The sequence below is a fragment of the Camelus dromedarius genome, chromosome 3, assembly GCF_036321535.1.
Source record: "Camelus dromedarius isolate mCamDro1 chromosome 3, mCamDro1.pat, whole genome shotgun sequence".
NCBI classification, from domain to species: domain Eukaryota; kingdom Metazoa; phylum Chordata; class Mammalia; order Artiodactyla; family Camelidae; genus Camelus; species Camelus dromedarius.
In genome coordinates this window covers 111306375-111332658 of record NC_087438.1, presented here as the reverse complement: position 1 = coordinate 111332658, position 26284 = coordinate 111306375, and the positions used below count along the sequence as shown (strand labels likewise).

The 26284-nt window shown below is 40.4% G+C and overlaps 1 protein-coding gene and 1 long non-coding RNA gene across 3 annotated transcripts in view; one reads left to right on the top strand and one right to left on the bottom strand.

Moving 5' to 3' along the window:
* LOC116152342 (uncharacterized) overlaps nt 1-14948 on the top strand; it is a 61237-nt gene extending 46289 nt beyond the window's left edge. The window contains exon 4 of the long non-coding RNA XR_010380407.1: nt 12703-14948. This is a non-coding gene — a long non-coding RNA (uncharacterized LOC116152342). The remainder of the gene's footprint in view (nt 1-12702) is intronic.
* The window catches only part of ITK (IL2 inducible T cell kinase), a 56805-nt gene extending 38247 nt beyond the window's left edge, over nt 1-18558 (bottom strand). For both annotated transcript variants that reach the window (XR_004135951.2, XM_010987245.3), the window contains exon 1: nt 18265-18558. Coding sequence is in view for 1 of the 2 variants with exons in the window: in XM_010987245.3 (XP_010985547.1) it covers nt 18265-18402 (138 nt within the window). In the remaining variant the exon portion in view is untranslated. The remainder of the gene's footprint in view (nt 1-18264) is intronic.
* Between the last annotated feature and the right edge of the window lie 7726 nt (nt 18559-26284).

The following is a 26284-nucleotide window of genomic DNA, read 5'->3' as shown; positions in this document are numbered from 1 at the left end:
CTTAGAATAACAGTTGTTTCTGTTTCTTTACAGAATAACCACCACTGGCATTTTGGATTGAGGGGTTTTTTGTTTTTTTTGGTGGTTTCCAACTAAATAATTATATTCTGGAATAATGCTGATAATTTTGTTAAGGTGGTAGAGAGGAAGTAAGTCCCGTGTACCGAGAAATTCTTCACTGAAAAAGATTTTAGTTTTCGGTACTTCTGTATGCAAATGGCCAAGAAATCCAGCAAGGAGTTTGTTGTTTTGTTTTTTCGCCCAACTGAAAGATAGGCTGGTTAGTTTTTGTTTACCTTTGTTGTTGTTGTGCTAGATTACTAATTTGCTGGTGTATTTGTTGTGAGATCTAGCTAGTTAGGTTTTCTTTTTCTTATTTTAATGAATTATGATGAAAATATGAGAAGGCAGTATTTTGTCCCCAAATAGTAGCCCAAACTTAGAAGGTTTTTCTTTTTCGCCATTGCTGTTTTCCATTTTTGGAATGGAATACACTTTTTTGTAATAAACATTTGCTGAATGTTAACCTCATACGTTGAACAGAATAACTGATTCTGTTAAAATGTAGCTAAAATTTTAAGATAGAAAAATCAATATCGCCAAACTGAATCATATCAAACATCGTTGCCTGCAAAGTTAATGTATAGTCTTTTAGTGCAAATTTGATTTTTTTGCTAGGAAAATACTATGTGAAAGTTAACAAACAAAATGGAGGTGGGGCTTCGGATGTGGAAAGAAAAGTAGATTTTAGTGTGTACTGTGTTTTGATTCCAGAGCTTTTCCCCTTATAAAAAGTAGAAAAAGGTGTATAAAACTTTATAAGAAGGGTACTAATACAGAGCAATCAATCAGGAAAGGTTGACTAGAAAAGTCCCCCTTTCTTTTATATTAGAGTAATGGTCCTAAGTTGAGAAAATTGTGTACATTTCTGCATATTCCTCACCAATGTATTTAGAATGTCTCTTTCTGTGAACACTGGTCCCTCCAAAAGTGCAATTACCTTTTAGTAGGATTCAAGCTTATTGCCTGCATACCTTTGCTGGCAATGTGGGACAGGAGTTTAATTTACCTGTTTTCAGTTGAAAACTAACATGATCTAATCAAATGAAACCTTTTTAAAAAAATTAAAGTAATAACTACTGAGCAGCTACAATAGGAGTACAGTGTTGTTCAATTAGGATTTTTTTTCTCCTCTTCCCACGTCAGCTTTTGCCCCTCTATGCTAGATTGGATTCCTTAATGACAGAACAGGTCTGCACAAACATGGGGTATAAAAGCTGCTTGCTAGGATTGCTTGTATTGGTTTCATCAAAAAGATGAGAGCAGAAGTGACTAACCATATTTTCTACAGCACCTTTGTGAGTACAGTCTATAATTTCTTATCTAATTCCAACATTCAGAAGACTTTGAAAACCAAAAGCTTTTTAAGCTTGGAGACAAAATGCATTTTGCAGACCTGAACTAATGAGCAGTCATGTATCGTATTTATTTATACCATATGTTTTGCTGACAAAATATTAATATGTTTGATTATGGAATGCCGTCCTTGGCCACTGATGTGTAAGGTGTTACATAATGGTCTGTGTACCTTGTAACACTTTTAAATTCCCAGAAATTCCCAGAAATGTGGACCTCTATTAATATTTTTTGCAGTACACTTGTGCTAAACATTCACATATTTAAAAAAAAAACTTAAGACATTTTAGTTCTTGCCCTCAATGAATTCGGTTGAGTTCGAAGGGTAGGAAAAAAGCACATTTATCATACTGCAATATGTGCAGTGATAGAGATGTGCACAGTCTATTTATAAGTATAGCCATATAGTGACCACGCAAGATGTGAGTAGTCCAAGGGTTTGAGGTTATTTCGTTAATTTAGACTCCAAAATTTAGACAGAACATAACAACCGACTGTGTAGCCTAAACTCACTTGGCTCTGTTTTGCCCACACAAAATGAGAAGACAAAATGATAAAGAAGAGTCCTAGGATGGATGTTGGAATTTCTGATTTCCAATCTTAACTCTTCTGCCATGCGAGCTTACACAAAGTCACTAAATTTTGAAGGCCTCGGTTTACAGATCTCACAGATAAAGTGAGAAGTTGGGGATAGATGGAGCTTTTAAGGAAGGTCCCTTATAGTTCCAGCATTCTACCTGTGGGTATTTATCCTTAGAGTGGCGCCTACTTTTTATAAATGTTTTCCATTAAGAACGTGATCCCGTTTCATCGCAAACTACTTTCTTGCCAGTCCTAATGCTGTGTTTTCTTTTGGGTTAGGCAATACATTCACATGGTTCAAAATTCAAAAGGTAAAGAAAGAATACACAGTGAAAAGCCTTCCTTCCAGTCCTGTCCCTCAGCCACCCAGTTCCTTGCCTAGGAAACAACCAGTGCTAACAGTTTCCTGTAAAATTTTACCCCCAAAATGTATGTATATACAAGCAAATAAGTATGTATATATATTTTATTTCTCTTTTTTTATAAATGTTACATATTATGCACAGTTTATGTACCTTATTTTTTTCATTTATCTTAGAAGTTCTGTAGTCATTATGTATAATGTTTCCTCACACTTTTTTCATGGCTGCATAATATTCCATCATATAATGTATCATTTCATCAGTCCTCTCTTTGTAGACATTTAGGTTTTTGTCTGATCTTATTAAGAGCATTATGCAATGAGTAACTTTATACATCATTTTCTACGTATGTGACTATATCTATGTCCTAGACAGTGATACAGCTCTATTGGGAGAGTGACATCATTCATAAAATGCTATTTAGTAACTGATCATGTAAAAAATTGATAAATCAGGGTGTATTATAAATCTCAAAAGTGTATTTCTAGGGTTCCATCAACTTTGACTTAATGTGTCCCCTATGGCAGTGTAATATGGTGGTATAATAAACTCAATATCCTATTTGGTTCTAAAGTAAACATGAGATAAATCACACACACAAAAAAAGAATACAGCATTTTGTTTAGCCCAATATATCTAAAATACAATCCTTTCCACATGTAATCAACATAAAACATTGAGATAGATTACTTTTAAGTAATAAGTCTTTGACATCATCTCAATTTGGCCATCTCAATTTGGACTTTCCACACTGCAAGTTCTCAGTCACCACACATGACTGGTGGCCACCTTATTGGGCAACGTGGTTCAGGATTTCCAAGGAAGATGTCTCTAAACACAGATGATCTCTTTTGACTTCTTAATATTCACTGAGCTCAAACAGGGATTATAAGAGACATTTGCGCTTTAACAGTCCGTCAGGTAAGCCTGCTCTCCAGTTTGATCTTTTGCTGGAATGGACTTCATATCCCACTAGGGAAGCTCATTCATTCCCAAAATGAGTGCTCGAGCTCCCCCCTCACACTCCGTCCTGCTGTCTCAGTCTTTTCAAAGTCCTGAGCCCTGTTCTCCTCAGCCCCCAGAAGATCTGCTACGTGGTAAACAACATTTACCACGTAGGACCAGAGCCAGGCACGGGACAGCCGGTCAGCAAGCTAAATACAGTTGCATCTCTGGGAAATGGTAATTGCCTGTAATCATCCCAAACAACTGTGCTATTTCTGAAAAATGCCAGCGCAAAACCTTCCCAGGAAACCACACCAAAGACAACAGAGAATGACACCGAATGAAATAAGCCCTCATCCTTCTTGGTTATTCCGTCTGCACCGCTCTGGGTGAAAGTCACATAACTTCACTTGGCCTTGCCTCTTTCCTTGGCCATGTTCAAAGTTGTCCTCACATTCCAGAGCTTCACTTCAGACGCTGGCTGCGTGTCCAACACGACACGACAAGATGCTGATGCCCACATATTTGTACAGAGGCCGGCTCGTGCCAGTGGCTTTGATACCACCTTTCTTTTCATGTTAATGTATTGTATGAAGTAAAATTTTAGATCGTGACTTTCAAAGAAGGAGGCAGGAAAAAACAAAAGATGATAACCATCTTGGAGCACTTCCTACACATCAGGTACTCAACAGGACATCTCCTTTAATCATGGTCCTACAAAGTATTCTTCCCCCATTTTACAGGTGAGAAAATTGTGGCTCAGAGGGGCCAAGTCCCTTTATAAGTGGAAGAGCCACATACAAGCTCAATTCTAAGACTCAAGAGCCTGAGTGTTTAACGACTGTGCTTCATGGCTTTGCACCTGCCATGACTTTATGCAGGAGACTTTTATTCCCTGAGCCTAACACTGAACCATCAGTTGTGTGACTGATTTCCCCAAGCTGTGATTCGAGATATTTTCTGCCTTATCTGATCGTGCAGTGCTTATGTTGGATTTCAAAGCGGGAGCACAGAATAATAACTCCTCTTTGCTCCTACGACATTGGCTCCCTGGTGGCTTGGCGAGTCCAGCAGCTACATCAGTGAGAAGTTTTGTGTCTGTTACCTGTGAAAGAGGGCATCTCCACCCTTCCAAATAACAGCAACACTTCAGCTTTCGTCTCCAGGGAGGCTGCGTGGGACAGAAACGGAACTTGCACATTAGGCAGACCCACGCCTGCCTGACCAGCTGTGCAACCTCAGGCAAGTGCCTCAACTTCTCAGTTGCCTCTTTTTTTTTTTTCAAGTGGAAATAATAGCAGTCCCTGAATCATTGGAGTGATTTAGAAGATTTAAAAGAATGACATCAACCTACTAGCAAAAGAAAACCATTCAAATGATAAACCTACCACCCAAGTGTTACTTCCTTTCCTCCTCCAAATGCTGCCCATGAAACAAGACCTCACTCTCTTGTCTTTATGTGTCCATGTTTTCTTTGGGGGCTTTCTTCTGGGCAAATATGTAACCAGGAGTCACCATTTGGGAGGACAACATTAATATTTAACTGGTGATTTTGACCTTCTGCAGTCATTTGTTTATTTTGACAATTATTTGTAAAATCAGGGCAAAACCTAGTTCTTGGTCTTCCCAGCTGCGTCCCATTTGCTCTCATTTTAGCAAATGGGAGGGTTTAGCTCTCTGCTCCCCCTCCCACTCACCTGGCAAAACCTCCCGCAGATAGTCATTCACCCAAGATGTACCTCCCTGATAGTTTAAGGCTCGGCTTGTTTCACAGGAGTTTGGATTAGGACGGATATTAGGGGCTTAAGCCAAGAGGGAGCTTTGATAATGGAATTTCAGGCATCAGCCGAAAGAGTGTTTTTCAAAGGGAACCAGTATTTTTCAAAGGGGAGTAATGCGTTTAAAACTTCCCTGGCTCTCATTGTAAAAGGAAACACATGCTGCCTTTATCAGAATTTCGTTAAGATAAGGAAATCTTTCTGATGATGACTTCAACCAGGCATTTTGAATATTTTGTTCATTGCCTCTTCTGGAGTGTGGTACAGCCGCTGCACCCATCTGACATGGCACAGTGATACCATTGAAATTAAAACTGATGTCATGTGACATGAAACTTCAATGACTGACTTGGGGTTGTTTTCCCCGCTGCTAACAGAGTGTGGAGTATCGCTTCTAAAATTGGTTTCCAGGGGCTTCCCAGATTCTAGTTGCATCCCTTCTGTAAAAGGTGCTGGAGGTAACCCGCGAGTTCCCTCCACAGTCTCCTGATGCAGCTTTCTGTCTTGTATGAGAAGGAAACCCTCGTGCTGCAGGGGAGAAAAGCAGAGATTGGGAACTTGGAAAAGTCGTGGTTTGAATCCCTCTGAGGACGGGTAGTATTGGGCCAATTGTCTCTGTTCTCTGAGATCAGTTTTCTTAACTGAACTTGATCGTTTAGTTCTTGGGGAGGAATGGGGATGCTGACAGCTTCAACTCAGGGTTATAATGACCTGAGCTACTTGTTGGGAAGGATCTGGAGCTAAGTAGCAGATTTTGCGGCTCCTGGACTACCTTCAAGCCAGGAAACTATGATCCATCCCACACCTGCCTTCTTTTCTTTCCTTTCCTTTTTTCCACAAGACCTTTTAGTCATTGCTAAACCAGAGCCGCCTGGCTTTCCTCACCTCGGCTTTTCACACTGTGGTTTACGATGAGGCTGGTTGTGGAGCAGGGAAAACACTCTAGCCTCCCTTGAAGTCTGCCATCTTGTCAGTAGCAGCACCCTGACTCCCTGCGGAAAAGGAAGGATTTTACCCACCGCCCACCTCCTCACTGCTCCCCCCCACAAAAAAAAAAAAGAGGAGAGAAAGGAAGGACATGACATGAAAAGGAAAAGGACTTTACGCTCATACAGTTTCCAGAAGGCAATCTGGGATCCTCTATTAAAATTTTGAATGTTTTTCTCTCACAAGAAGCTGTTAAAGAGAAGATAGTTGTGGGAGTGGTTCTGGGGTTTGAGGGTAGGAAGCAGAAAGAGAGCTTTTCTCTTCACCTCGTCTCTTTCTATAGTTTCGCTCTTTCACCATGAACATGTATTTCCTTTATTGTATTTAAAAGCCGTTAACTAAAATAAGTAAACACATTTTCCTTATAAAATTTATCCTATGGAAACATGTTTGAAACATACGAGGATGTAGGAAAAAGGATGTTCGTGTGGCGTTATTTATTACACTAAAAAGCCTAAATATCCACCAACAGACAAATGGTTAAATTAGTTATAGTTTATCCATCTTGTGACCAGTCTGTGGCCATCTGTAGCCACCAACAAAGAGTAAACTTGGTCTATGTGAAGGGACAAAAAGTATAGAATATATATTTATTATATACTTAATATATAAAAATATTTATTATATATTTATTACATAGGATACATTAACATATAACAAAATATATATTAAATAGATGGAGTATCATCTCATTTTTGAGAAAAGAGATAATAAAATATATATTCGTGTGTGCAAGACTCAAAGAAATAACACAAGAAGGACCACTACTACACTGGTTCTACCTTGTGGACAACATGGCTGACTTCTGCAGTGTAAGTTGTATTTCCTATAATATTTGACGTTTTTGCAGTGAGCATGTACTAAGCAGAAAAGTAAAAACAGTGTTTTAAAGCAGTCATAAACTTTGAAAAGCACAGCACCATAATATAGTTTTGGCAAATGACTACAGGAGAAGACCAGCTGGTACTCATCAAATGCTGGCTGTTCAAAGTGATGCAGCCCTTGGCCCTGGTAACCTCCTGCCCCCATTAGCAGTCAGCGGCAGCCAGGCAGCACCTGCACCTGCATTTCTGTATCCCTGGAGGTTCCAGTTCATGCCATGTTCCGTCATGCTCTTATTGAGTGATAGCTATTTTCTTCATAGATGTCGAATAAAGCTACTCTGTGTGTTTTTATATGTGGGTGTACTTATCTTAGAAGTGAAGCAATAATTCAGGAATCATTTCCAAGCCTGATTCATCTGAGATAAAGATATTACTGACCCTAACCTTAAAAAAAAGCATGTTTGTTTAAATTTGCTTACAACAGTGGGCAGAGAGAAAAGGACTTAATGCGGAAATTAAGAGCAAGGTATGGAGTAGATCTTCAAAGTGTTCTGGACTTTTTATCTCTCAGTGTCTCTGGTCTGGGAATGCTCTTTCATAGCCCTCCTTTGCAGAACAGGGCGTATCAGATTTTTAATGAGTCTGAAAGAGTGTATTTTTTTGTATCTCTCTGTCAAGCACTGGAGAGTCAGTAGCCAAAGTATGTAAATGTATATAGCAGCTTCATGGAATTTCAGGAAATAACTCCTTGCACAGAGGTGATGTTCAATTAATATTTATTTCTCAGTTGACTGGGGGAACAGCAGTAAGATCAAGTGTCCAAAAGAAAGTAATATTTGTGGACTCTAGGACAAAACTCTTAATAGAAATGATTTGAGTAAGATTTCCAGATTGATTGGCAAATGGGTAACAATTTGACGATGAAAAGGTAAGTTAAATCTAGTCTGAGTGGGGAGGGTATAGCTCAGTAGTAGATTGTATGCGTAGCATGCTCAAGGTCCTGGGTTCAATCCCCAGCACCTCCATTAAAAATAATTAAATAAAATACAACCCCCCCCAAATAATTTTAAAAACTAGTCTCACAAAATGTTTAGCTAATAGATAAAGAGCTCCTACAAGTGATTAAGAAAGATGGAAGATACTAACAACATTATGGAAAAATGTGCGAAAGGAATGTAAATTGCTCTTAAACATAGGAAAAGATGCTCACTCACTATAGCAGAAGAGCAAATAAATTTTACTGAGACATCGTTTTTTAAGTCTTATCAGGCTTGCAAAGATCAAAACATACAATAATAGTGTTGGTGAGGTTTTGAGAAAACAAGCATTTCACATGTGGCCCTGGGGAATGTGGACGAGTACAACCTCTGGGGGGAATAATTTGGTCGTGTTCAGCAAAACAACAGATGTAAATAAACTTTGACAGAGCAGTGCCACCTCTAGAAACGTTTTCTATAGACCAGGGCTTCTGAATCTTGGCACTATTAACATTTGGGGCTGGCTAATTCTTTGTTGTGAGTTTGTCCTGTGCACTGTAGGGTACTTAGCTCCCCTGGCTCCACCCACCAAAACCAGTAGCACTCGGTTCCCCAATAATGACAACCAAAAATTTCTCCAGACATTGCCAGTGATGGGCAGTGATACCTACAAGGTTATTCATTCCGCACTGTTTGTAATAATGAAAAAACTGGAAAAAGACTAATGTCCATCAAGATAGTTTTTTTATCCATACAACAAAATATGCAACCAAAAAAAAAAAAGACTAGAGAAGCTCCTTGCTTTTCAGTGTGGATTGATCTTCAAGAAATGTTGTTAACCAACCAAAAGAAAGGCTAGGAAACGTGTGCAGAATATGCTACCATTGTACAAAAAGGAGGGGAATAAGAATGTTGCTTTGTATTTACATATATATGCACAAAGTATCATTGGAAGAACTGATAGGGAATTGATTCTGTTGGCTGCTTTCAGGCAAGGAAGCAGTGTGGGATCAGAGTGCAGGGAATCCTGTGCGTTAATCCTAAGGCAAGGTGTTCCTTTTACACTTATGGCCTTTATTGTGACTTTGAGCAAATTGCTTGGCTTTTGTGTGTCTCGATCACTTCCTCTCTAAAACAGAATTTGACTTCTCTCTCCTTCAGAGAACTGAGGGTAGATGAGAAAGTCCATAGGTACATGTTTGGTCCCCTCCTGGTGGTGGTGGTTGCCAGTTAAGTTGTTGATGCTGTTGTCGGGCTGTCGTTCAGGGAAGCCCGCTGGGCTAGCAGGAGCATCTCTGCTGGTCCCCGTGCCAGGCTTCATTGGTGAGTTTCCCAGATGGGACAAGGAATTAAGCTGGCAAGGTGACCCAGGCTAGTTAATGCCAGGTCCCCCTTCTGTTGTGCTGCTGTGTTGTTGCTTCCTCACCTCATCCCGCTTTTCTCGAATTACAGAATTACAGTCTGTCTGAGACTTTAAAAGTCCCTTAGATCCTACCTAAAATTAGAGCTGACCTTTACAGAGTGTCAAAAATGGCTTATGTGATACATTCCTGTATTTCATTTCCTTCTTGATAAAGATGCTCGATGATTCAACCCAAAGAGCTCAATCATGTGACCCTTTCAGACCCCCTAAGACGATCATCTAGGGAGACTAATATTTTGCAGAGTAAGAAGCTCTTTGGAACCCTTTAAATCCTGCTATGTAGGTGGTAGGTTCATAAACATATGTATAAGACTGACTTTAAGTCAAATCATCTTACTCATGTATAAAATATTATATATTTTCCTCTCTCACCATAACATTCCAAACCTATAAAAATAGTATATTTGAAGATTATCACAATAATGGGATTCTTTTGTTTTTATTAGTTTCTTAGAAACATAATCTTCTCTAATGGTTCTGGTAACTTTGGGTGGCCCTAGACATTGCTTCAATCTCTTGGAAAGATGTTGTAGCAACAAATGAGAGAGACCAGAAAGTGTTACCTCATGACACACTTACCCCACGCAACTCTGTCCTAAGGAGCTGATTTTAAGAAGAAGGCAGTTCTACATTAGATATACTATTATTTTTCAGTGTTTTTACTACACCTGAAAACAACCTGAATGTCAAACAGTACATGATAGGTAAGTTCATCGATTTGCTCAGTACAGAAAATAGATAAGTATGTCTCTGAAATGAACCACTCGATCATTTTTTTTAAAAATCATGTGTTTGAGAAAATGATTACTTTGGGGTCCATGTATGGAAATGTATCTACAAAAGAATAATGGGAAAAGAATAAATGGAAAAATATAAAATTGTCATGTATTATGATTATAACTACAAGAAATTTATATCTGCATAAGAGTAAAGATCATTCTCACAGAGACAGTAATTGGATGTCTTCAGACAAAAGGGTTTTGGAGAACAATTTATGTAATTGTTTCATTAATTTTTTAACAGTACGGGGATATGAATATTTGCTGCTGTGTCTCTTGAGATTAACTGGAGCAGATTTAACCTGGTTCTACCTTGTTTTCAGTCTTTGCTGCCTCAGGGTGCCTGAGCTCAGTGTGAATCTGAGGTCCACAGTGTTGATACACCAGGCACTTTTCCACCACAGCATGGAGCAGGATGACGCTAGACAAAGTGTGCCCAGAAGAGGGATGCTATAAGAGATTACTGAGCACCCTTTCTTGAGCTCTACAGTATGTTCAAGTCTCTGTCGCTCACACCTGCCAAGCCTTATCCTACCTCGAGTCTTCGCACTGGCAGTTCCCTCTGCCTGGAATGCTCTTCTCCATTTCTTCACTTCACTAGCTCTTTCTCGTCCTTCAAACTTCAGCCTAGATATAAATTTCTTCTCTGAGCACTCTTCCCACTCAGCCCCAGCAACTGCTTAGTCTCTCCATAGAACCTGCCCTGGTCTGTATCTGCTCTGTGCATGTATATACTTGTTTGTGGTCTGTTTCCCCGATTAGTGTGTCAGCATGAGGGCAGACACCTTGTCTCCATCACTTACTACTGTACTCCTGGCACAGCACCCAGCACATAGTAGGTGCTTAGGAGGTGTCTGCTAAACAAATGAATAGATTTATAGATACCAAAATAGAAACATTTCCTTGATATAGTGTTAAGTTAAAAGTCATAATTATAATAAAGATTTGACACAAATATATGTCATTTTGGAGAGAAAAGCCCTATATTGGAATGTTTTAAGATAAACAGGTGTGATTTCTGTGATCTTTAACTATCAAAACAAGAGGAAAAATACAAAGAGAAGCCTACTTATAAATAACTTCAGGTTAGTGGGAGTTAGCAACATAAGGGTTTGGATCAGGTTCTTATTCTATTAAAATGCAATTTTTGCTGAATTTCAAGGAGCTGAGTTTTATACGTATAGAAAACCATGTCAGAACTTGTGTTTTCTCCTCTGGATCACTCCAAGGAGGTCCCCGAGTGTTGTGATGGCAAACCTGGACTAACCTCTCGATGAAAATTAGGTCCCAAAAGATCTACTTCTGTCAGTAGGACTAAACTGATGAGGGGAAGAATTTATGACTACCTAGTTAAGAAAATGAGGGCGTGAGGATTACTACTTGGCCCTTGAAAATTTGAGGAGCACTTTAAACTGATTTTCTCTAGGGTCCATTTCTGAGTTTGAAACACACGTCGTGTATTACATGAGCCTCGTGGTTCGAGAGACTGAGCCCTTGTGCGTTCCAGTTAAACCTTTCTTCCAGTCTGAGCCAGGAGCTAAGCCCTCACATTCATAATTGCCCTGAGTCCTATTTTTATTGCAGAGACTGATTAATGGATATACGGGTCCCTGAACAGTAGGCATTGAATCTAATTTTAACCTGGGAGCATTTGCCTCTAAAACAAGAATTCCCTATGTAACGGCTATCTGCATAAAACATCACCACCACATCAGACAAGCAAAACTTGGTTTACAAAGAAACCCCATTAAGGCAGACATCAAAACTGCACACTTTGGGGCTTTGAGTGGCCTGAATTGTGAAGTACTTTGCTTTGGATTCTTGCTTTTCTTTGCCTGGCTAGACAAGGCCCACATTTTTAGCTGCCAGAGGCTCTTCTGAATTCAGTTTGAGTTATGTGACCTTCGTTCATTCACTAGCTATGTATTGACCACCTACAATGTGCCCAGCCCTGTTCTAGATGTTGGTAACACAGGGATAAGCCAGGGAGTCACGCATGGAAGTGACCTTCCAGTGCATATTGAGAGAGAAAATAAACAGAGAAACACATCAGCAAGCCCAGTAAGTAAGTGCAGATACTGATGTACTGAAGTCTCCATGGTATAAGAAAGGAAGGAAGAGAGGAAGGAAAGAAAGAAAGGGAAGGAAGGAAGGAAAAGAAGGAAGGAAGAAAGAAAAAGAAAGAAAGAGAGAAAGGGAGAAAGAGGGAGAAGGAAGGAAGGAAGGGTCCTGGGAAAAGATTTGCAGAGATGGGAAGCAATAAAGAACTGACCTTGCAAAACCCTTGGGTGTTCTTGACAAGGGGAGCAGCTGATATCAAAGACCCTGCCCTTCCAGGACCTAAAAGTGAGTGCCCCACTAAGTGTGCCTCACCCTAGACCTGCCCCTGTACCAGAGCCCTAGAGGGAGCATGGCTTGGAGTGTTCAAGGTTCAGAAAGAAGGCAGGTGTGATAGAAGCATGGCAGATAAAGGAAACAGAATAAATGAATCAGAAAGTCAAAGAGAGACCCCGGATGAAGAGTCTAGTATGCCATGGTTGAGAACTAATTTAAATACTCTATAAACAGTTATGAAGGGCTTTATAGTAGGGTGTAATGTTTAATTTCTCATTTTAAAATTTTATTTTAGGTGTTTCATAGACAGTAGATCATATGGAGGCTTGAGTGTCGGCGGGAGCCCAGCTCGAAGGCAACTCAGTCCCATAGGAATGAAGTGGAGAGAACTTGTGGTGAAAGTTTCAAGCAAAAATGCACAGGTAGCTTTGAGAATATTATCTACAAAAGGTTTATCTGTGTGAAGGAAGGACGGGAGGGTAAGACAGGGTGGAGGGTAATAGACAACGGAGTTGCTTGCTTCTCCTAAAAACAGGTGGGAGGGGGCAGTGCACCTGCTGGTTTCTGCGTGTGCCTCTCTGACCCAAATCTTAACGTTCCAAACTCCTGGGTCCTCCTCTTCCTCTTTCAAGGCTGCACCATGAACTGCTGCCTCCACGGAGTCTTAGTTACTTACTCCTGCCCCCAGGAATCTCCTGTTTGAAGTCTTACATCACTTGCTTTGTTCTCTGCTCTTTTGGCGTTGAGCCTTGTTCTGTTAGGGTCCATTTGTGTAACTCTAAGCTCTCTATCTGTTTCTGTACCTCATGTCTTTCCTCCCTCCCTCCTTCCCACTTTCCCTTCTTTTCTTTCTTCTACAGAGAATGAATGAGTAGTATGTACCAGGCACTGTTGTAGACACTGGTGATGCCATCTTTAGCAAACTGGGCACCAGCCCTTGTAAAGGCTATAACTGAATGGAGGATGGAGTGGGGTAATAATGTTAGTATATTAATCACATTAATAAATAGGTAATTATACTCTGAAGAAAGGGTATGTGCTGTTGCGGCAGAGTGTAAGAAAAGGTGGTGACCTAGTGTAGGGAGATCAAGGAAGGCTTCCCCAAGCAAGTGACATTTAAAATGGAGATCTTAAAGTTGATGAAAGTCTCAGCTTTCTCAGTGAGATGGGAGAAAATGGAACATGAACTGAGATGGGGAGACCATGTGATGGATTCCGGTGTCCACTCTCAGGGTAAAGGGAGAACCACTGAAGGGACATGCCCGCTTCTGATGAGGGTCATTGGGCCGTGATCACAGTCACCGGGTGAGAAGCTCACATGGGCTTCTGAGGGGTGCTGGGTAGAGTGGGTGCAGGGGGACCATCAGGAGGTGGTAGCGATGCTGGCAGCTTCCATGAGGAAGGGGACTCTAGGAAATGGAGAGAAGTGGGGAGATTCTAGAGGAACTTGAGCGGCAAAGCTTGCCAAGGCCCCCATTTCTTTTTGGACACAAGATGGGGGCTCCCAGAAGTGAATGAAGACAAAGATTTGTCCTGGAATATATGGCTCGTAACATACTTCCTTGCAGAAGACCCATGTGACAGGGGTTGCTGATTTTCAGGACTGCCCTTTACATGGAGGACTCTAGAGCAAGAAGGCATTGCACCCTTTGTGATAACCCAGTGGAACCCCAGTTGCCTGTGGGCAGCAACTGTTAATAGTCATCAGAACCATTCATCAGGGAGGCTGTGTGGGCTCCGGAGACATATGGGAGTTATCTAAGTCCTCGTTGTCTCAGTTACATGCTCTGTAAATTAGGGTGAGAGTACTTCCTAACTCACAGGGTGGTTGTAAGGATTAGAGGAAATAATTCATTTTGCACAGTGACTAGCACATAGTAAGTACTCAGTAAATATTAGTTACTATTGTTATTAGAATCATGGTGGCCTCCATCTCAGTAAAAGGAAACAAGATCAAGAAGGAATGTTTGATCATTTTAAAACACGTAAACACCTTCACAGAGGGTCCTACAGGATTAAGCAGCCTATGCAAAGCCACAGGCTCTTAAGTGATGGAGCTGGTCTTTGACCCAGATCTTTCTGACACCAAAAGCTATGTTTTTGACCACTATGCAATAATGCTGCCAAAAACAAGGAAAGGGGACCATCTCCCCACCCACCATCTTTAATTTAGGAAGCGTACATGCTGTAAGAGATGTTTTAGCTGCTAGCTCAGACTGTGGGCTAAGGGGAAGCAGAGTGGTGGCCCTTATCCCAACACTGACCACAAGGGTGACCTTGACTGTTCCTCCTGCCCCATGTAAATGGTAATAGCACCCACACCATGTGAGCACAGTGAACTTGATTCCTAAGGTGCAAAGAGTCATTAAACCTTTCCACTTCTCCCAGGGGCCTTTCAGAAGATAAGATGGTCCTATCAGTACCAAGCTCATAACATACTTTTCTCATGAAATGCTCAGCATTGCTTGAGGTAGGCAGTATTTGGATCCTTACTTTGCAAATAGGAAATAGAGGCTTAAAGAGATTGAGTGTCTTGCCTGAGATCCCACATCCAGAAAGTGATAGAAAGGAGTGTTGGAATCTGACTCCAGCTGACCATACTGGCCTCAGCCACCTGTGGCTCTGCTCCCACCTATGCTGCCTTTTCCATCCTTTGCTTACTCAGAGTGCCCGAGCCTCCCTACCCCCCATTTCTTTCTTTTACCCCTAAAAAGGGTCTTATATCAGTCATGTGCAACTAAGCACAGTGTTCAGTCGGTAACTACCCCTGCAGACATCATTTTTATTTAAGCCTGCCCAGGGTGTACTGGAGTCTGCTTGTGTTGGCCCATGAGAGCTGATGGTTAAATTTTCAGGAATTCTGTGATCCTATAGACTTCACATCAGTAGTTTCACGTTGGTTATAATAGGAGTATTTACACTACAGAAGTTGGCAAACGCTGCAAACAGAGGCTCTCCAGCACTCTCTGGTGCCACCTCCACTACAGTGATTGTTAAACCAGCACACCCCTGGACTCTGGGCTCTAACTTCTCTTGTCCTCTGTTAAAGAATGTCCAACATCAGGGACCACTTTGCTAAGGAACTGGCAGGCACAAGCTGGTGGGTGAAGTCATGCCTGCCGGTGAGCCTCTACCTGCCGACCCTGCTTCTTTCTGTCCCACTGCTGCAAGCACCACAAGGAGCCTGCCAGCCCCACTGAAAACACTTGCACCTCTCAATATGGCAAGTCTGACACCAGATCTAAATCTGTGTTAAACCAAAGGCTCACTCAGTACACATTATAATGACAATGGGCATGGATAGTTGAAGTTAAAAAGATACTTATTTTGGAGAACGACAGTATTTGTTCCTAAACATTAAGAAGGATTATTTTTGTGTGAAATCATAAATCTACAGAATTTTAGAGCTACTATGAGCATCATTTTACAAATGAGAAGATAAAAGAAACTGAGACCCTGAGAGGGAAAATGTTGGCCCAGCATCACACATCTCATGATGCATGTATGTCTCTTCCCACAAACTTGTATTTGGACATGAATAGAGGGAAGCCAGGACCCTGAGGTTACCTGCCTTTGAAGTATCCTTTCATGTTTCCCTTCATTTGCAAGTGAGTGTGTTATGCCACTTTGTATCTCCTTCACAGATACAACGATGATACAAATAATAGTTAATCTTTACTAGGTGCTTACTAGGTGACAGGGCTTATGCAAAGTACTTTGTATGGTAAGTGGAACTAACTATATGAAATTGCCAATATTTGTTCTTTTTTGATCTACCAAATGGTAATTTCAGATAGGTCAGTCTAAACACATTCTTTCTTTTAATTTTTTCCATGAAGTGAATACTATTATCACACCCATTTTATAGACAGGAAGATAGAGGCTTTAATTTAAAAATAAAAACTTTCTTCTCATCAGTGTAATGCTAGTTTTCTTCATGGCCAATGAACAAATGCACTCTTGTCAAATCGATGCCCCTAAGCAATGGTACATACCTAGGGCATGAACAATAATAACTCATCTTTTGCCTTTCTCAGTGACCTTGGAAAAATTTCTAAGCAACACATTGCTATAATATTTAAAGAAATGCTTTTTAAAATGTTATTTATGACTATAAAGCATAGGCACCAGAAATGTTAGAACCATACAGCTCAGGACTCCGCAGAATGAATGAATTGTTCTAAAATTTTCATAATGCGTGAATGAAGAAGCTGAGCTATTTTACAACATTGTCTACATGCAAATGATAACCAGCAAAATTCTGAACCAAGACCATTTGGTTGTATGACTATTGGCATAATATTGTACAGAATCACAAGCAAACAGTTCACAAATAACAATTATGCTCACAAACAATTAGTACTAAATACTTGACATGATGCTAGGTTGAGTGTTGAATCGGGGAGGGAGGGAAATTGGTGAAAACTGTACAATGGACATTGAAAAAAAATATTTGAAGGTAAATGACTGCTCTTTAAATATGAAGTGAGAACTTCTAATGTCCCATTCACAATAAGAAAAAGAAAAATTGCCTGACGCCATGTGATTAATCAGCTCTAAATGATGAAATCTCCAAGTTGAATACTTGCCTATTGGCCATCTATTAAATTAGTCAACAAACAGTTATTCAGTCCTCACCAAAGGGGCCTTGCACATAAGTAATTCCACATTCTTCCCGATCGGTTGATTATTATCAGTAAGAATCCACTTAAGATGAGCAAGTCTTTTTACTTCTAAAGAAGAGGCAGTATTCTTTCACCTGCAACTTAGAAGTCCTGGCACCCATAGGCTGCATACCCAGCCTGGCCTCCTTCAGGGCTCCATTCACTGAACACTCCAAAGCCCAGCTCTCAAAAGACCCCAGAGCCTTGCCTCCACCTATGGAGTCTGATCCCAGCCCAGAATCAGAGTGCCTTTGTCTCTAAGTGACCATCAAGCACCTAGCATTACTTCCCCTACCTCCCTGACAATGGAAAAATAATACTACGATATAGTAAGAAGTCAAACCTGCTTTGAAAAATTGCTAAGAAGGGCTACACAAATGCTACTTCATAGAAACAAAGGATTTTAAAGAAGAAAGGAATGTTGTAGGTGGTATTTCCAGCGCTTTCATTTTGTTCAAAAAGCTGACGTGGAAGGTACAGACATTTGCCTAAGCTAAGTCACCCAGAGACAAGCAGAGTTTGATCTCCTGACCCCTCTTCCTTTTTGTACTGGACTACATTGTTATGAATATTCCTGTTGCTTTTGTTACTATTAGTATTATGGAATATAAGAATACCTTTAAATATATAAAGACTGACTAGCTACGCAGCTGCAAACTTCTGGGTAAGAACTGCTGCTCTTTCCTGCAAAGCATTTTGTGCGTGATACCCTTAGTCTCCTGGGAAGTTCTCCAAGGAATGAAGAGGTTTACCGCTGGGTCTTGCAAATCTTAGACAATTAAATACCCAGGGACTATTATTCCAGACGCCAGCTGAGTGAAGACCACTGAGACAATTAAAACTGAATTTGCAAAAATGTTGACACTGGATGCGTCACTTAATCATTCCTTTTGCCACTTAAAATACTACAATTTAAAAGTTAAACTTAACCTTGTAAGGGAAATATAAACTAATGAATAATAAACTTACTCTTTTACAGTTTTTAGAGCTGAAAGCACCTAATACAATTACCCCATCTCTTGACTTTTCTCCACATTCTCTTCCATTTACTCCACCTGTACTTTTTAGGTTGTTATAACAAGCACATCTGGGTTCCCTGTGTTCTTATTTTGTTCTATGTGTATCCTCATGATTCAGCCCAGTCTAAATATAAAGTACTGCCTAAAAAAGACCAAAACAAAGTGCTCACATACCCCATGACGGTCCTCAAAGTATGCCAGGCTGGTTTTGGTTAAAACAAAGAATCGAACTTTAAAGTTGGAAGGAGACGTTCTTCTCTTCTGCTGGGATTTCTTGATGAGCTGCTCTTCCAGGAGGATAGAGTTGTTCATGATCCAATTCTTGAAAAGTGATGCACCGTGGGCATCACCCCTCCGCACAACCAGAGAAGACGGCTTCAGGGCCAGGAATGTGCTGGAGAGGCAGTTGATCTTCAGAGGGCTGTTCAAAGACAACCTGCCTCCAACGTTATCGCTCTATCAATGTTCAGTCAACATCGTAGAGCTTCTCCTCTGATGTCAAAGCCCATAACCACATCCTTTCAAAATTCACAAAACCAAGAGGCATATGTAAAAATCATACATACCCTTTGCTGTACGGTTTAGAAATGATGTTGAAAGAACCTTAGACTCAAAATGACATGACAGATTCAGGTTTAATCTTTACCGTTCCTGGTTCAGCCCTTCCAGCAGTGAAGGCACGTCGTGGCAGGGGTAGGGACACGGGCTTTGGAGCCAGTGGACGTACTTTGTGTCTTAGTTTTCCGTTGGCTGCTGTAACAAATTATCACAAGTTCGGTGCTTCACAAATTTGTTGTAAGTCTGTAGTCAAAAGTCCAAAATGGGTCTCCCTAGGCTAAAATCAAGATGTCAGCAGGGTTATGGTCCTTTCTGGAAGATCTGTAAGGTAGAATCTGTTTTCTGCCCTTTCCAGCTTCTAGGACCACCTACATCCCTTGACTCGCAGTGCTCCTCCTCCATCTCCAAAGCCCACGACAGCAGGTCAAGTCCTCTCATCTCATACACCTGTATCCTCTTCTCTCCCTCTTCCATGTTTAAGGATCCTTGAGATTACCTTGGTTTGCCTGGATCATCTAAAATAAGCCCCCTGTTTCAAGGTCTGTTTATTAGCAACCTGAATTCCATGTTCTATCTTAATTCCTCTTTGTCATGAAATCTAGCATATGCACGGATTCTAGGCATTAGGACAAGGATATCTTTATCTACCAGAGTTTGGCTTCATCAGCTAACTAGCTGTGAGACTGTAGGCAAATTACTCAAGAGCTCTTGAGCCTCAGCATTTTTGCCCATGAAGGGGATAAATGGTGGCCTTAATGAGGCACTGCAGGGCCGCTCTCTGGCTTCCTTCCTCACCTCATGCCCTGCTCACACATGCTCCCTCCAGCCCTCATGCATGCTCCACAGGTGGCTTTGAACATCGGCTCATTTTGCCTGAAAACCTCTCCTCTCCCCTACTTTGCCTGCTTTCACTCTAAGTTACACTGCTAGTCTCAGCCTACATGTCACCTCCCCAGGGAAGCCTTCCTGGATTTACTAAGTCAAAACTACCAATTATATGTGGATGGCACCTTATGATATACCCCTGTGTCGGCTGTAATTGCACTTTTTGGACGGTGATTTTTGGATTAATGTTTGTCTCCCCTACTAGTCTAGAAGCTCCCTAATGGTGAGGACTTTACGTGGCTTTGTTCACCATTATATACTCAGCAACCATCATGGTGCCTCACACATAAAAAGGATATTTAGAAAAATGTGTTGAATACTCACCAAACTGGGTTGGACAGTTATAAGAGACAATGGGCATAAAATACTGAAGGGGAATATATTAAAGCTTATTATTTTTTTAAACATAAATGAAAGCCCATAGAAGTTTCTCTGGCTGACAGATAAAATGATTGCCTTTCCATCCCAGAGCTCCAAAGAAGAGCAGAAAATAAGTAAATCTTTCAGAATGGCGTAATAAACAAAGCACACGTGGGCTCAGAAGATGCCTAAGTTATGTTGGTGTCCCAGCTCTGTCTCTTACTGAACTGTTTCTCTTTGAGGATGCTACTTACCCTTGATGATCCTTAGATCCCCAGAGAGAGTTCTTTTGGGGACTAAATCCCATAAACTCTGAGTGGTGGCTGTTAGTCATGTATCTTGCCTTAGCATTAGGACATAAAATATCATATGTGAGTCCTACTTCCAGCATGAAGTAAAAAACAAGAAATCTCAGGGCCAACTTTCAGAGATGGCACATACCAGACAGGGATAAGTAATGAAACAGAACAATCATCACTGTGTAGGAGTGCGGTTATCTAAAATGTATTTTTTTAATGTAAATTACCAGACTACAGCTTAATCTGGTCTCATATATTGGGTGCCCTGGCATAATCAAGACACTCAGGATTGTGGGGGAAAGGATACTTTAAATGATTTCTCCACCTCCATTCTGAGGTTTTAAGACATAGGTGTGAAAATACGCTGCCCAAGAGTTAATGTTTTTTTTTTTTTTTTTTTTTACTCTTGTGAATATGGGCTTGAGACAGGGATTGCCATTTTCTCCAAGTATGTATTCTCCCCTTCTTCCCAGGTAACTGACTCTCTGAAGGTTATCTGGGCATCTGGCCTGCCAGAATAAAGATTGCATTTTTCAATCATGTTAACTGTTTTCTAGCTAATTGAACGGAACAGAATTTATGAGCACTACTTTTGGGAAATATCCTTAATGGCAATTATCATACTCCTTTCATTCTCTTTTTCCTTATTCCTGCTGACTAGAATGTGGATGTGATGGTTGGAGCTGGAGCAGCCATAATATATCATGAGGTAGAAACTGCATGTTGAGGACAGTGGAGCATAAGATCCTGAGATCGTAATGAACTTGGATCCTCCACACAGCCTGGGAGCACTTTTTCTTTAACATAAAAAGAAAATTTTATTTTCAAAGGTCCTACTATTTTGAGGTTCTGCCACAAACAGCAAACGTAAGTCTAACTAATACAGAGTATATTCCAAACTAGACTGTAAAGTCCTTTGAGAAGGGCAGATTTATACCTGGTTTGTTCATGTTGAAAGATTTACAGACTTCACAAAGTATTCTCATGTGGGAAAGCAAAAAGTCATCAGTAGGAGCCTTTCATTTGCCAAGTCTCCACAGAGTGTAATTACAAGTACTTTTATTCTCTCTCTCAGCACCCTCAAGCCCACTCACTAGGTTTGGCCTTTGTCCTTACCTAAACATAAACTTAAGAAGCCGAATAATTTCCCCACCACTGTAAGGAAAACATACATAAGAATAATCCCTTTGTTTTGGTTTTAAAAGTCCAATTCACAGGACCCAAATTCAAGAAGCTCCTACTTGTCAAAGATGGAACAACTCGGGTATCAAATAAGTCTTTGCAATGAATTGCAGAACAGTCAAAATGTTAAAATCACAAGTTCATAAGATACTTGAAAAAAATTCCAACCTATCGATCACTTTCAGAGGATGCTGGAGAACCAATTTATTATTCTCAAAACTAGAAAACAAAGGGAAAGAAGGAAACATACTTCTTATATTCCTGAAGATCTGTATCCCAGTTCAATAATCAAATATTTAATGAGGAAAACCCCTTCTTTACAGAAGAATTCCAATGAATAAATTAAGGAGTGCTAGAATATTACCCTTTTGCAATCCTAATGACGTAATGGATTTAGGCAGTGATCCTCAGTTGCTGCAAAAATCATTATGTGAAAAGCCAATAGGAAAATTTATAATTTATTTATTAGACTGATAACATTGTAACACACAGATCAATCTTCACAGCACAAAAAGGGAGACAACCAGACATTATATATTTCCTGATGTGATGTAGTAGGAAATACACAAAACCACCTACGCAGAAGTCTTGCCAAAAAAAGAAAAAAAAATCAAACATTAATCTCATCAAACCTCTAGATCTAAATTCGAGTTTGCAGGAAATGCAAGAGATAAAGGAACATGACAAATGACAGCACAGAGATGCAGTTGGATAAGTCCAGAATGCAGTTGACCCTCCGAATTTGCGGGTTCTGCATCTGTGGATTCAACCAACTGTGGATCCAAAAAAAAAAAAAAAAAAACTTCTGGGAAGTTCCAAAAAGCAAAACCTGAATTTACCATGAATCAGCAACTATTTACATAGCATTTGCAATGTATTTATAACTATTTTTATAGCACTTATATTGCATTAGGTATTGTAAGTAACCTAGAGATAATTTAAAGTATACAGGAGGATGTGTGTAGGTTATATGCAAATACTACACCATTTTCTGTAAGGGACTTGAGCATCCTGAGGTTTTGGTATTGGTGGGGGGGGAACAAATCTACTGTGGGATGATTGAACTCAAACCACTAAAGACAAATGACCCTGTGTCTGTAACAAATAAATCATAGGGAGAACCCATAGATTAAAAGAGACTTTAAGAGACATATCAAGCATGAGCTGATTTTATCCAGATTTAGATTCAAGCAGATCAATTGCTTAAAGACATTATGAGACACCTGAGAAATCAGAATACTGACTGCATATTTGATGATTAATTACTTTGACATTTTAAGGCATGAAAATGGTGCTTTATCTTAAGAGTCCTCATTTTGCACAAAAACAGACTGAAATAATTATTGATAAAATAACGAAATGTGTGAGATTTGCTTTGTTATAATCCACGGGAGGGGCAGAAATAGGTAGAGGAAGAGATCACAAATGTTCGGTTGAGCTGACAATCGAAGCTGGGTGGTGGGTAGGTTGGGGGTTTTTTATTCTAGTCTCCTTACATTGCTCTATGTTCCAAAATTTTAATAAGTTTTTATAAATTTTAGTAAGTTTTAAAATAAATTTTTAATAATTTTTTCAGTTAAGAAAAGAAAAAGGCCTGTCCATTTCAGTCTAATAACCAAAACTCCAAACATGTATTCAATTTAATGCTTTTCCTCAACCTAAGCAGAAGTCTGCTACAGGCTTTGAAGCATATTGCCTTTTCTACTACGTCCTAACTCCTCCTCCTCCCCCGCACACTCGCCTTGCTCCAGACTCACCCCTTCAGGGGCAGGCTTGTGGGGGAGAAGGGAAAGAAGCACCGAATTCAGTGAGGTTACAGCTGCCATCTGGGGTTGCTGCCCTCTGAATGTGGTCAATACCCAGTTGCTTTTTCTTTCATGGGAAGGTGTTGTCATGTCATTGTTGTCATTATTTTCAGAACTCTGCCAGTAGTTCTCTTGATGCGGGAGATGCCAGTCTGACTCCCAATGAGCCCAACCTTCAGCTCTTGGGCTTCTTCTGGTCCACCTCCAGCATTCTCCTGTCCCCCAACCAACTCTGCTGGGACCCCTTTGCCCTATTGGTTATCCTCTTGGGTAAATTTCCCTTAAAGTGCCTGTCACTTGGTTTCTGGTGGATGCAAACACCTGCCCTCCTTCTCCCTGGGTGACACATAGGGCCCCTAAAACTCTCTCTCTTGACTTTTCAAGCTTTTGTTTTCTAAAGGCTGGAAGTGGGTGAAGACTATTAACTGGCAAACTTGTTTTGCTTCTTATTGTCAAGCATGGATAATAGAGTATTCCGTTTTAGAATAGGATGGCGCCGGTTCCTTGAATGGCATTACTTTAGACCCTTAAGGGGGAGGATACAGCTTAAGTGGTAGAGTGCATGCTTGGCGTGCACAGGGTCCTGGGTTCAATCCCCAGTACCTCCTCTAAAAATAAATAAGTAAATAAACCTAGTTACCACCTTCCCCAACAACAACAAAAAGATCTTAACTGAATCTGAGTTTGATAAGCTTGCTTAACATCCCGTAACAAAGAAACAACCAATTCAGGCTGGCACTCCTGAATCCAGCTACTTAAATAGTGACATCCAAAATTTTGATTTCTGTTTCTTAGTTTTGTGTCGGCTTCACCCTTAGGCAGGCTTTCCTGGCAGGATGGCTGCCAGGAGTCCTAGGCTGATCTTTTACCACTGAAACTGGATTTTTTTCTGCTAATAGTTCCAGCCAAAGTGCCTGAACTGAGAATCATTGCCCTGGCTTGGGTGACATGATAACATGTACGTCGGTTGTTACAACCAAGGCAGAATATTCCACTGTCTGTTTCTAGGTCTGCACCCTCTCCTGGATTTGGGGGTGGGATGGAGTCAGCCCTGCCCAGCCACATGGACTGAGAAGAGGAGGAGCGCACCCTCCGGAGGAACACCAGCGTGTTGTCTCTGGAGGAAGTGGGCTGGAGGCCGGCTCATCGATAAATGGTCTCACCCTTAGCCTAACCTCAAGCTCATTTTTGTTGCTCTATTGTTTGAGGCCCTGCATTTCCAATCCTCTTCTCTGGTCCAGAGAATAGCCATTTGATAAAGGAAGACACTTCTTACATTACCTCAGAGCCCCTCGGTGTCCAGGACAAAGAGATTCTTCAACTGTCCTCTTAGGATGTGGCTTCCAAGGCCTTTGTTGATTCTTGTGGTTCTCATCCAAACTTGATCAGGTTGGTTTGTATCTGTTTCAGAGTGATCCCCAGAACATTTTGGTAATTGCATAGCCTCTTCTTTCTGAAAATTTTAAAAAAAAATGAACAATGACAAACCCTTATTCCTTCTAGAACTATTAGTCCTCGAGGAAAAACATGGCATGAGCACATAGACATTTTTGGGTAGAGTGTTCACTGCAGTGTTGTTTGTAATGGAAACAGCTTATATGTGCATCAGTGAGGAACTAGTTAAATAATCTGTGATGTATCCATTCAGTGGAACACTGTAAGGTGATGAAAATGAATCGAGTATATCTAGGATGTGTCACCCTAAAACAGTCCAAGAGATATTGTTAAGATAGAAAAGGTACAGACCAATAGGTGTGGCATAATCCCATTTTTACATAAAGGTATTTTGTGTTTTTATTAATATATATGTATATGTGTACACTGTATAAGGCAATGTCAAAAAGTGTACATAGCGGACATCTAGCAAATGAAACTGGAGAAGTGGAGAGACGTTTTGCTTTTTAATTTATTAAAAAATATAAAATTATGGGAGAACTTTTTACTTTCCAGTTTGTAATTTAAAAAATATGTCCTTTGTCAAGAAATAGTTGGTTTGATTAGTAGAAGACAGTGATAACTAAGGTGGTCAGGAAGCTTAGACCTAATTTTTTGAAATATTTCTTTCTCATTTTCTTTTTTTGAAATATGTACTTACATATATATATTTTTGTACATTTGTATATGTATATATAAATTCTTGTAAAATATATAAAATTTGTATATAAATAAATTCTTGCTGGCAAAAGCCAGCTATCAAATAGACAAAAATAATAATCACTTCTAGTCTCACCCCATGGAGAAAATCAATGTTACCATCTATCTTACTTTCTTCTAGTATTTTTTTCAGAGTTAAATTTAATATTTAATCATAATAACCATCTTACCCAAGCTCCTGGATTATTTACTCCCCCAACCTCTATACAGTTCCTAATCTTTACTTTTATCTTTAATGTTTTATATTTGTGTGTGTATTTAATTGCAAGCTTCCTCAATATAACATCAAAGAAATAAATACACAGATTGAGATGGAACATCTCATGGCTTATAAACATAGGCAAATTGGAAGCCAAGAGACAGAAATCATTCTAAGACTGAAGAATAGGGCGGAAGTCAGCTCTGAGTGGGGCTAAAGATGGCTGAGGACAGAAGCAAGTCGCGAGCAGAAAGTGGGGAGGAGGGGAAGAGAGGTGACAGTAGTTGGATCGTAGTGTTGAGAAATAACATTATTTAGATCACCCGTCTGGCTTCTTTCAAGTACTCCAGCTCATCTTTGTAAACCTAAGGCGGAAGCAAACTGATTTGCATACTGGCCTTCAGGGAAAGAGTCTAGGTGACTGTGGTCTCTTTTTGACAGCCGGAAGGTAAGGCAGAAATCAGGCTGGCTTCCTGAAGTCCTAGGTGCCTAAGGCTAACCGCAGCTCATCCCACGCCCGCTCGGTTTAGCAGTGTTGACATAAAAGCACTGTGGATTGTATTTGGGGCCGGGGGATTTACCCAGCAGATACATGCTGCGTACAGTATGGAAATCTCCCCACCCTCACATCCTGCCTCACTGACAGTGCCCTCTCCGGTGGCATACTCATCGAAAAGGCTATATATAGCTGCCTGCTGGCCTCACTTCTCCAAGTGATAGATGGGGAGCAAAAGTTATTGACTTGAAACCTC